At 48.3% G+C, this 11861-nt stretch overlaps 1 protein-coding gene and 1 long non-coding RNA gene across 3 annotated transcripts; one reads left to right on the top strand and one right to left on the bottom strand.

Moving 5' to 3' along the window:
- Positions 1–50: 50 nt before the first annotated feature.
- On the bottom strand, positions 51–4362 carry LOC144375163 (uncharacterized). Its single transcript, XR_013434642.1, has 2 exons — positions 3524–4362; positions 51–2591 (listed from the first exon to the last, which is right to left on the bottom strand). It is a non-coding gene; the product is annotated as an uncharacterized LOC144375163 (long non-coding RNA).
- LOC101964314 (glutathione S-transferase theta-2B) lies at positions 2174–5462 on the top strand. Of its 2 annotated transcripts, none has more exons than XM_005334466.5 (5): positions 2174–2378; positions 2981–3068; positions 4358–4508; positions 4594–4767; positions 5092–5462. In XM_005334466.5, the coding sequence occupies exons 1-5, from the start codon at positions 2174–2176 to the stop codon at positions 5299–5301; spliced, it is 828 nt and encodes a 275-aa protein (XP_005334523.2). In that variant the 3' UTR covers positions 5302–5462. The 2 variants fall into 2 exon arrangements, with proteins under 2 accessions (XP_005334523.2, XP_040145252.2); XM_040289318.2 differs by having other exon boundaries at positions 4621–4767.
- The last annotated feature ends 6399 nt before the right edge of the window (positions 5463–11861 follow it).

Consider the following 11861-nt stretch of genomic DNA (forward strand, 5'->3'; position numbering starts at 1 on the left):
TAGTTGAAGCTTTGTCCCGGGGTTTCATACTGACTTCCAGGCCACTCATGTATAATCGAATCAAGCCTTTATTGAAGCACACTGGTGCAACTGTCCAGAATATAAAGCTGTTCCCATGATCAGCCTTGAACAATTGCAAGGGCACTCCTTATAAGCCTGAAAACTGCAAAAGGGATGTTCGGGGGGTCTAGCCAATGCAAGCAAGCCAGGTTACAGAAGCAGAAGAGTGCAGTCAAGCAGCAGGAAGCCTAACTAAACACAGTTAGCCCAATCACTCCAGTTACAGAAACAGAGCCCCATGACCCTAGTTACAGAAACAATGCCCATTAGGTAGTTTTGTGTTCTTAAAGGTTTCTGTAGCAAAAGGAAAAGAACATCTTGCCCTAGTCATGAACCTTCTACTTGGCATGGTTGTTTTACAGAATGGAGTACAAAACAAAATGGAATCACATTTGTTTTTACTGTTACACTAAGAAGAGACAAGCTAAGTGGCCAAGTGAAGTCCTTGCCAGGGGCAGATGGCCAAGGGTAAAGCATAATTAGGCACCTGAGCCTGAAGGTGGGAGGTCCTATCATTGTGGACAGAGGCCAGAGGAATGCAGAGGCCCATCAGCTTATGAGGCAGGTCTGATTATGAGAAGTGACCATCCCAAGGAGAGCCTGCCTATCAGAATCTGATAGTGGACTAATGCAGGAAACTCTCAAAATCTTCTGGGACCAAATCAGGTCCTTTAGTAGATATAAACTTCTATTTGGCACATTTACTCTTCCAACTTCCCTCCACACAAGATGAATCCATAGCCCATTAGAGCTTCTGAAGCTTCACCTGGAAGTTTTTTTTGTGTTTGTCAGAATTATTTTCCGTGGAAATTCAATGCCAACTGGTTTAGACTCAAAAAAGAGCCCCCCCTCCAAAAAAAAAAAAGAAAAAACATTGGATTTCCTGTAAATATTCAATCCTAAGAGAGGAGAGGTATACAGGACACCGGAAGAACTGCGGTCAGAACCTTCTCCTCACTCCCAAGTTTCTTTTTCTGTGTGTTAGCTTCTCCCTCTGGGACCAGCCTGCTCAGTGAATTCTGGAAATGTCATTGGAGGCTACCCCAGCCCACAGTTATCTCTCCAAAGGGACTGCCTTTCTCCTGAGTTCCAATTTCAAAATTCCTGGGTAAATCAGGCAATATAGTGTTCACCTGCAGTCCCAGCTATTTGGAAGGCTGAAACAGAGTCCAGTCTGAGAGCATAGGGAGAACAGGATCTCAAATAGGAAAAAAACAAACAAACAAACAAAAAACAAAAAACTCAACTCCCAGGGAAGTGTTCTGATCCCTGACTTGGGTCACTGACCAGAGGGGAAAAGATACTCAGAAAGAATCAGCTAAAATCAGTGCCCAGCCGGGTACTATCACTGTGTCCCCTGGGAAGATGGGAGGGTGGGGTGAGGAGAGTCAGGAAGGAGAGGTTCCTGTGCAGTCATTCCAGCCTGTCCCCTGCTTCTTGGTCTTCCTGACCCCATCCTGTCCGTGCTCCAGCTTTCTGAGCACAGCTGCTCTGCTGGGGAACCATGGAAAGTAGAAAGTTCTTCCATAAGGCAAGGTTTCCACCAGGCTGGGACACACCTGCACAGGTGACTCCTGACTGAATAAGCTTTAGATCCCTTCCAGCGACACCTGACAGCTGGGAGTGAAAGAACACATTTCCCCGCCCCTTGCCTCCATTCTTCCTTTCGTTGCGGAATCCAGAAACAAAATTCTGAAAGTAACCTCTAAAGTCTGGGCCCTGGAGATTTTCCAGGAGGACAGAGCGCGCCCATTTCCATTTCCAGGGTAGGGTGAGGTTAGCAACTGGGGTTGGGTCCCTGGTACTCGGGGTGGCGGGAGTGGGGGGAATAAAGCCGCTACTCTCTATCCAAAGCCTTGCTGTCCCCCAGCGCACGCCCACCACGTCACTGCACAGCATCCCCAAGACGAAACTCCCTCCGAAGTGGGCCTTCCCTTCCTCGCCCAGCGCCCGGAATGGATCCTCTTCAGGATTCTGGTGGCTGGTGGCGGAGCGAGGTCAAGCGGGCGGGGAAATGACAGACCTGACACAGAATCGGGGCGGGCGTAGACAACTGCCTGGGTGGAGCGGGATGCGCCTCCACTGACAAAAGGGGCGGGGTCTGGGCCCTTATATGTCGGGGGCCACCCGGAGTCTCCCTGTCCTGCTGCTCCAGAACACTGTCTCCGTTTTCCTTGCTGTCATCGCTGTCCGCGCCAACCCCGCCATGGGCCTGGAGCTCTACCTGGACCTGCTGTCCCAGCCCTGCCGCGCTGTCTTCATCTTCGCAAAGAAGAATGGCATCCCCTTCCAGCTGCGCACGGTGCACATTTTCAAAGGTGGCCCAGGAGCGACTGTCAGCTTGTTTGCAGACCGGGTGCATCCACAGGCCCAATGCCAGGCTCCTCCCTGAGCGCCCCCTACCCTCCAAGACTGTACAGCAGCCACTTCTCCTGCAGCACAGCCTGCTATTGAGTGGCCTTGGACAGGTCCAAGCCTCTCTGAACTTTAGCTTGCCCTGCTGCAAAGGAGGAGGAGGAGGATACTTTCTCCTGTGTGGAGTAGGGAGAAAAATCACAGGAGTTTTCAGATTTCCTATGTTGAAGGCACTCATTTAATCGTTGAGGCCTTGGAAGAGCTGAGCCACCCACTGTGCTGCCCCTCCTGTTTACCCATCACCTCCCCATCCCTGCTAAATAACTTTTCTTGACGCACCCACAGCACCTGGCTGTCCCTGGAAGGCAGGGAAGGGAGGCCATCCTCATTCCCAGGGCACCAGGCTCAGCCTAGGAGGCCCAGAAAGGGGGGTGGGACTTATAGGCCCTCTGGCTACAACCCAGCCCCAGTAGGACCTTGGTTGGAGAGAAAGAGGGAGAGTAAGGGGTCCAATTCCTGCCCCAGCCCCAACATGTTTTTTTTTTTTTTTAAACTTCTTCCTCAGGGCAGAACTGCAGCAAGGAGTTCTTGCAGATTAACAGCCTGCAGAGGGTGCCTGTGCTCAAAGATGGTGACTTCATCCTGACTGAAAGGTATCCTCCTTCCCTCTCTCCTAATTCCTGAGCCTTCTAGCCTCTCCCACCCCTCCTCTTGTGGGCTCTTGCAGACCCTGTGGGGCAGTGAGGGAAAAGGTTGAGGGAGAGCAGGATCTGTTACTAGGGACTGATCCACCCTGTCCCTGCTTCTGTCTATAGCCTCCTCTGCTGGTCCCTAGTGCTTCTCCACTCCCAGACTGAGGGGTATTGGAGAAGAGGTCAAGGAGACATTTGTCCACTGTTGGACAGAGAGTAGGTTCAACAAATGGAAGCTGGAAAGGATCTCTCCAGACTTTTCAGATATTCCCTGCCCCAGACTGCCCAAGCTGGCTCTGGAGACCAGTGCCAGGGCTTGAAGGCATAGCTCCTGCTGGGTTCTCCCATCATGCAGGAAGAGGACAAGAGGTCAGGGGACTATGAAAATAATGGCTGCTGAGCATGGTGGCACATACCTGTAATCCCAGTGACTTGGGAGGTTGAGATCATGAGTTCAAAGCCAACCTCAGCAACTTAGTGAGGCCCTAAGCAACTCAGTGAGACCCTGTCTCAAAATAAGAAATTAAAAGTGCTGGGGATGTTGTTCAGTGGTTAAACACCCCTGGGTTCAATCCCTAGTACTTCCCTCCCACAGGAAAAAAAAAAAGCAATGGCTAAGGAACCTGTCCAAGGAAACCTGAGAATATCCTTTCCCTTCTGATTGCTGACCCATGCATGTGTGGCTATTCAAAAGCCTCCATGGAAGCCCACTGTGTGCCTGCTCCATGCAGGATTCCAGGGGCCAAGAGAGTCAGTTGTCTGAGCTGTGAAGCCTTGGGATAATTTCATTTAACTGTCTGGAGCATTGGTTTCCTCATATACTAAAGGGAGAACAAGAGCCTCTACCTTATAGGGCAGATGCTGAGATAAGCAGGAAGCAGCCCAGACTTGTCCCAGAGAAAAGTCTTTGAAAGGACAAACAAGTCTGGCTGAGAGATGGAGGAAAGCGCTAGGGGTGTAGCTCTGTGGTAAAGCATTTGCCTAGGCACAAGGCCCTGGGTTCAAGGCCCTGGGTTCAATCCCCAGAACTTAAAAAAAAAAAAAAAAAAAAAAGAGGAAGGAAGGGATTTTGAGGGCAGGGGTCAGGAAGAAAAGGAGAAATCAGAGAGGTGGGAATAGGGAAGAGTGAGGACAGAAGTATCCATCAAATGCAGAGAAGCCCCAAGGACCCACTGGGGGATGGAAGCAGCTGGGAGGTAAAGGTTCAGAGGCAGGGTCCTTACAGCCCCTCTTCCTATCCCTGTTTCCAGCTCGGCCATCCTGATTTACCTGAGCTGTAAGTACCAGGTAGCAGACCACTGGTACCCATCTGACCTGCAGACCCGTTCTCAGATCCAAGAGTACCTGGGCTGGCATGCAGACAACATCCGAAGCATCTTTGGGGTGCCCCTGTGGATCCGGGTAAGGAGAGCCATCTGGAGATAGTCTCCTTCAGGGAACTGGGAAGGGGAAAGGTCACCATTGAGCCCAACCTCTTCCACATCAGGTGCTTGCACCACTTATTGGGATCCAGGTGCCTGAGGAGAAGGTGAATCGCAACAGGACCTATATGGACCACGCTCTGCAGCAACTGGAGTCCAAGTTCCTGGGGGACAAGCCCTTCCTTGTGGGACAGCAGGTGTCGCTGGCTGATCTCATGTTGCTGGAGGAGCTGATACAGGTAGGAGATAGGCCAGTAGAGCAGTGGCTAAGGGCAGAACTCTTTCTATTGCCACTCCCACAAGTCAGAAATAATATGTTCTGGGGAAAGCCAGGATTTGCCCAGAATCACAGAGAGGATCTCTGGCTAAACTGGGACCAGAACTTGACCTTCTGCTTCCTGCTTGGTGGTGTTACTCTGGCTGTTGTCAGGCCCTGGGGTTCACTTCACTGACCTGGGCCTCACGTAGAGGTTGGGGAAGGGATCATGTCCCTTACGTCTGTGCTGTGTTCCCAGCTCTGGGTTCTCAGTATCTTCACAACTTTCCCATCCTTGTCCCCGCAGCCCGTGGCTGTTGGCTATGATGTGTTTGTGGGACGGCCACGACTTGCAGCATGGCGTGGACGTATTGAAGCGTTCCTGGATACTGAGCTGTGGCAGGAGGCCCATGGCGTCATCTTCAACATTCTGGAACAGATGGCCAAAAAAACACTTCCTGTGCCCCCACCAGAGACCCAAAAATATATGCTGCTTCGTATTTCTAAGATTCCTTGAGTGAATCGTATTTCTAAGATTCCTGCTTTTATGCTCTTCATTACCTGTGTTGTGGCCTTGGTGTCCCCTGTGCTTATTCTATGACAATTTTGTGTCATTCCCAGCCTGGAGTGCTCCAATCTGTCTAGAATAAAGACTCATTCTGGGTTTGCCCCTTTTTATCTTTTTCGTTTTGTTCTAGTCTCTGGCTCCAGGAGGAGCTCTGCACAGGCAGAACATCAGGTGTGTTTGACAATAATTCTCAGGTGCAGCATATATAACCAATAAGAGACTAAATCCACAATATATAAAGAGCTCCTAAAAATCAATTACATGAAGGAAAACAATCCAAAAAAAATTGGCAAACACTATCTGTGTTTTAAAAATAGTAAAGATTCTGGTGGGCATGATTGTGCCTGTAATCTCAGCTACTCTGGAGACTGAGATACAACATAGCCATATTCTATCTCAAAATAAAATTTTTTAAAAGGGAGGCTGAGAATATAGCATCCTAGCATGCAGACTGGGGATTAAACTGAGGCTCTCAGTTCAATCCCCAGTACTAAAAAAAAGACTGTGAATAAGAAACCAAGAATAATTGCTTTTATTACATTGTTCTATTATATGTATGGGATAAAATTTTGTCCCATTGACCCATATGATTAACTAAAGAAATCTCATAAATATCAAACACCATATAAAACTATTACCAAGGCAATAAAAATATTAAGTAGCCAATTAGAATTGCAGACTATTACAGGATGAAGATGATGTTTCACAGGACATACTAGTTGTTTTTGAAGTCAAGGAAACTTGAAAGATTTCTTTTAACAAGCACTAGTCTTCCAGGACAGCTTCACAGTAACAGCAAACAGTAGGATTTATACATGGTTACACAAACCTCCATTGTATCACACCAGTTATTTTAACAGAGAGAATTCAATATAAAGAATTAGTATCCAGGGCTGGGACTGTAGCTCAGTGGTAAAGTACTTGCCTTGCATGTGTGAGGCACTGGATTCGTTCCTCAGCACCACATATAAATAAATAAAGATTCTATGTTTTCATCTACAACTAAAAACATTTATTAAAAAGAATTAGTATCCAGGTATTAGTGAACCCCAAATACAGACAAACCAGATTATCACAGAGAGTATCACTGCAAGAAGCCCTGCCCTTGGTCCCCATTCCTAGGACTAGGAACCAAGGAAGGACGTTGGAATCATGAAAAGCTAGGTGCTAGAGGAGGGGCTCCTGAGAACTCAGACTTCCAAGAATGGTAGTACTTAGACCCATGGTATCATCTCCTAAGGGTGTTCCAGCTTCTAAAGAGCTCTTCACAGGAAGCCATGGATACATTCTGGTAGGTGATGGTAGATGTCACTGACAACCTATAATGGACTTCCTAACAACCTGCTTTTATGCTCTTCATTACCTGTCTTGTGGCCTTGGTGTCCCCTGTGCTTATTCTATGACAATCTTGTGTCATTCCCAACCTGGAGTGCTCCAAGCAGCAACCAAAGTGTGGCTGTACTGCCCTGGGGGTGGCTGGTGTGTGTATGCCCATTACACCCAATTCTGGCTGCCTCTTCCTTTCAGAGATTCCTTGTACTCTTAGGGGCACCTTAACTTGCTCTTCTAGGCTTTTTCCTGCATCTTCCTGGGCTTGAGGATGAGTGGTGGCAGCCTGAACTTTTTTGATCCACCCTGTGTGCTTTTCAGTTGCTTACAATTGGATGATTTTACTTTTAACAGACACTCCAATAAAGAATAAAAAGTAAGCAATAAAGTTAATCAAGACTCCTAATGCAACTTCCTTAACAAGACTCCCAAAGCACAAGAAATAAAATCAAGAATTAATAAATGGGATGGACTCAAACTAAAAAGCTTCTTCTCAGCAAAAGAAACAATCAATGAGGTGAACAGAGAGCTTACAGTTTGGAAGCAAATTTTTGCCACACACAAATCAGAGCAGTAATCTCCAGAATATATAAAGAACTCAAAAAACTTAATGTCCCTAAAACAAACAACCCAATCAATAAATGGGCAAGGATCTGAACAGACACTTCTCAAAAGAAGATATATGTTCGGTTAACAAATATATGAAAAAATATTCAACATCAATAGCAATTAGAGAAATGCAAATCAAAACTACTCTAAGATTTCCTTCTATAGCTATCAAGAATACAGACAACAATAAATGTTGGCAAGACGTGGTGGGGGAAAGGCATACATTGCTGATGGGACTGCAAATTGGTGCAATCAATCTGGAAACAGTATGGAGATTCCTTAAAATCTTGGAACAGAACCATCATTTGACCAGCTATCCTACTCCTCAGTCTATATCCAAAGGACTTAATATCAGCATACTATAGTAATACAGCCACAGCAATGTTCATAGCAGCTCAATTCACAATAGCTAAACTGTGGAGCCAACCTAGATGCCCTGCAATAGATGAATGGATAATGAAACTGTGGTATATATACCCACTGGAATATTACTCAGCATTAAAAGAGAATAAAATCATGGCATTTGCAGGGAAATGGATGGAGTTGGAAAATATCATGCTAAGTGAAGCAAGTCAATTCCAAAAAAAGCCAAAGGTGGAATGTTCTCTCTGATAAGTGGATGCTGATCCATAACAGGGAGCAGAGAGGCATGGGAAAAATTCATGGTGCTGCAGGAATTCTTGGAGCGGCAGCACAGCGTCCATCCCCCCCCCCCCGCCTGGGGTGCTTTCTGGCCTCCTGCCTGCCTCTGGCAGAGTTGATAGAATCCCTCTTTGGCTTTTTTTTTTCAGATTCTGCAGCTGTCACCCTTCTCAGGTGCAGGTCAGGGTGATGTCCCTGCATTTTGTGCTATTGTCTCTGGAGACCTTATCACTGGTGCATCCATGTCCAACAGCCTATGACCCTTAGCTGTGATGAGAGGGAGAGGCATGACTGGTAGAATGACATGGGCAAGTGGAGGCATTTTTAGGTAGAGAACAAACCCAGGAGGCCCATAACCCTATCCTGAGTCTCTGGGGCAGGCAGAGTCTCTGCAAAAGTTACATTAGGAGGAGCTGGGGATGTGGCTCAAACGGTAGCGCGCTCGCCTGGCATGTGTGCGGCCTGGGTTCGATCCTCAGCACCACGTACAAACAAAGATGTTGTGTCCGCCAAAAACTAAAAAATAAATATTAAAAAAAATTCTATCTCTCCCTCTCACTCTCTCTTTTAAAAAAAGTTAATTAGGAGTCCTCTTGAAGGAATAACAGACACAATAAAGACTTCTCTTGTCATCTGTCCTTGTCCATCCCCTCCATTGATTCTCTAATTTCACTCTCCACTGAATGAATGAATGAACAAAGGAATGGATGTTTCTCTGCTCTTTTCTTATCCCTATTTCCCCTTATTGCTTTCCTTTTTCTCTGGCTATTCTTTTCATCTCCCATTTCAGGGTGTCTCCCCAGATCCCTGATGGCAAATCTGGATGAGGAGCTGCCTGCATAGAGTAGATATGCTGGGCCCCAGGGCATCAGGCCAAGGGTTTTCGGCACCCCTGGGCATGCCCTAGAACTGGGTCCAGCTTCCCATCACAAGTCTTGCTGGGAAACAGATGATTCTGCTGGACCTACCTAGTTCCACTTCCTGCCTGTCTGGGCTCCACATCAGCCAGTTCACGAAGGATGCTGGTTCCTAGGAGGCTGCCTGGCCCTGGGAAAGGGCTCATGTTTGTTGTGCTCCCAGTGACTCCTAGAGAATACCAATGGCCCGGCCAGGGGTGTAAGACTTGCATGTATGTCTTGGTCTCTCACTCCCAAGAGCACCAACCATAGTCCCAGAACTTCTCACAGTGACCCTATAGACACTTTAAGAATTGCCAAGGGTGGCGTGGTGTCCACCCACCAAGCTAAGCCATGTGCTGTTCCTGAAACCAGACATAGTATCAGCCCCATGCAAGCCACAAAACCTGTAAATATGTGTTGGGGGCATGTCCCCCAAAGTTCTGTCCACTGGAATGTTTCAGTTCCTGTGAAAGAGTAGGGAAAGCATTATAGTCCGCTTGTGTGGGCCAGGAAGGTGTGGCCAGAGAGTGGCTCCTGTTTCCTCAGGTTCCAAAGTGGGCCCCTACTTCCATTCCAAAGGCCAGGGAGGGGTGGTAGCTCAGTGGGCACTGGGCCACCAGCCCACTGGGTCTGGAGGAAGTAGGTTTCAGGGAGGAGCACAGAATACTGGACCAATTTTGGGAGAAGGGTACGGTCCAGAAGGGTGAGCAGCCAGGTCATGTGTGAGTCTCCCCTCCTCTCTGCCCACAAAAACAACACCTCTACCCTGGATTCCTAAAGGTGAACCTCCTGGGGAAGGTGATCCCCCTCAGGGATGATGACTTTCTGCTGACTGGGAGCTAATGGTGAGCTGGTACCCACTGTTGGGTGTGTGGGAGACTCCCCACTGAAGTTAAGTTTCTGTCTCTGGAGAACATCACAGAATCCCTTACCCCTCCCGCTCCTCTCTGAAGGGCGCCAAATTCAAAATTTTTCTCCACCAATCCCCTTGGGACACAGTGTCCATTCCCCCATTCCTGAGTCACCCTGCCAATCCTCACCTGCCACGTCACCTATGCAACCCTTCTTTAGCCGAAGCTTGCTAGCTCATACTCTCTGCCCTCTTTCTCTTCTTTCTCTCCTCTCTCTGCTCTCTTTCTCTTTCTCTCTGTTCTCTTCCCTCTTCCTCTCTGCTCTCTGCTCTTTGCTCTCTGCTCTATGCCCTCCTCCTCTCCTCTCTCTGGTCTCTGCCTCTCCTTTCTTCCCCTTTGGGCAGCCCCCCAATAAAATATCTTGGTTGAATCTGTCTCGGATGAGTCACTCGCCTTTCACACTCATGAGCCAGCATCAGGCTCTGTCACACTTCTAGGGCTCAGGATGTTGGGAACAGGTAAAGGGTATATAGAAGAGAGCTGATCACCCCTGGCCTGCAGATCTTTCCAAATTACTGGCAGCCTGCCCAGCTCAGAGACAAGGGCTAGACCCAGGGGCCACTTAAAGGTAAGAGCCTGGAGCCTGAAGCCTGGCTAGAGCCTGAGATGGCTAGAGCTGCAGGCTGGAGGGGGGCATAGGTCAACTAGCCAGATCTGGATAACTTGGAGCCAGTGGGCAAGTTGTGGGATGAAGGTTAGTGCTTCCCTGAATGTCCTCAGTATATCCTTTCACAATCATAAAAGCTTGGCACTCCCAGGGTCAGATTGCACTTTGAATCCCAGCTCCCCACTCACTTTCTGTTCTCTGTGTCCTTGGGCAGGTCAAAGAACTTTGTGCCCCAGGTTTCTCCTTTGTAACATGGGAAAAGAAATGTCACCACCTACGAGAGAGAGAGAGAGAGAGAGAGAGAGAGAGAGAGAGAGAGAGAGAGAGAGAGAGAGAGAGAGGAAGAAGAAGAAGGAGGAGGAGGAGGAGGAGGAGAAGGAGAAGAAAGAAGAAGGAGGAGGAAGAGGAGGAGGAGGAGGAGGAAACAAACAGAAATATGTCCACCTCCCGGGTATTGCCTTAGGATGGAAAATGGATCCCAATGCTAGAAATCAAGAAAGTAGATTCTCTGAGCCCCTCCCTCAGGCCTGAGACTCTAGGAAGGGAACTTGGAGACCCTCTGGACATGGCCCACGTGGCAGAGCTGCCTTCCACATACTGAATAGGAAACTTGATACCAGGTAGCAAGGCTTGGACCCAGAGGCCAGGTCTGGGCCACAACTAGGAGGGCAGGCTGGACTATGAGCCTAGAGAGGAATTAAGTTAGATAGAGAGGAATGGAGTGGTCTGGGGAAGATGCTGCCTGGAGAAGCATGGAATTGTGGGGAGGTTCTCCCCTAGAGATGGAGTTGGGGAGAAACCTGGTCAAATCACCCTGGGTATGAGCAAAAAAGCTTTCTTCCCCCTATAGGGCATTCAGAAGAGGCCTGACATCCCTGCCTTCATTCTGGCATCCTTTTATACCTGAGCTACAAATATGAGCCAGCAGCATACAGAGAGTCACTGCTCAGAACTGCAGGCCTGTGTCCGCAGGTACCTGGTATGTCAGCATCCATACAGATGCCAGAGACCAGTGTCTACCTGTGCAAGGTGAGCCTCCTTGGCTCTATTATGCAGCTGGGGTAGAAGCCAGGACCCTAGAGCAGTAGATACCTGTTGTCATACATACTGCCTCATTTCCACTGTCCTGGGCAGATAATCACCTATTCATCAAAATACTTTCCCCACTGAGTGAATGAATGAAGCCTCAGAATCCTGAATACTCAGCTCAGGGGGCATCACTAATCAACGGTGGCAAGGAAAAAAATAGAGAGGAAATCAGAGAAGGTTGGAAGGGCTTAAGATAAGCTGTTCTCTCTCCTTCCAAACCAGTCTCTCCTGTTCCTCTTCTTGGGCAGCCTGTGGGTGCTGCACAGCTAGAGTGGCTGTTGGATAGGCTGACATCAGTCCTACAGCACCTGAATGAGATGGTCTTGATGACCAGGCAAGTCTCCTGGGTAGACTTGATGGCACGGATAGAGCTGATGCAGGTGAGGCTTTCCTATATCCCTGCCTTCTGCGTGGACACAAGGC

This window comes from Ictidomys tridecemlineatus, chromosome 2 (assembly GCF_052094955.1).
Source record: "Ictidomys tridecemlineatus isolate mIctTri1 chromosome 2, mIctTri1.hap1, whole genome shotgun sequence".
Taxonomy (NCBI): domain Eukaryota; kingdom Metazoa; phylum Chordata; class Mammalia; order Rodentia; family Sciuridae; genus Ictidomys; species Ictidomys tridecemlineatus.

Coding starts and splice junctions, on each gene's coding strand:
- LOC101964314 (XM_005334466.5), top strand. CDS start 2,174: ATGTCGGGGGCCACCCGGAGTCTCCCTGTCCTGCTGCTCCAGAACACT. Junction 3,069..4,357: donor GACTTCATCCTGACTGAAAG/GTATCCTCCTTC, acceptor CCCTGTTTCCAG/CTCGGCCATCCTGATTTACC. Junction 4,509..4,593: donor GGGTGCCCCTGTGGATCCGG/GTAAGGAGAGCC, acceptor CTTCCACATCAG/GTGCTTGCACCACTTATTGG.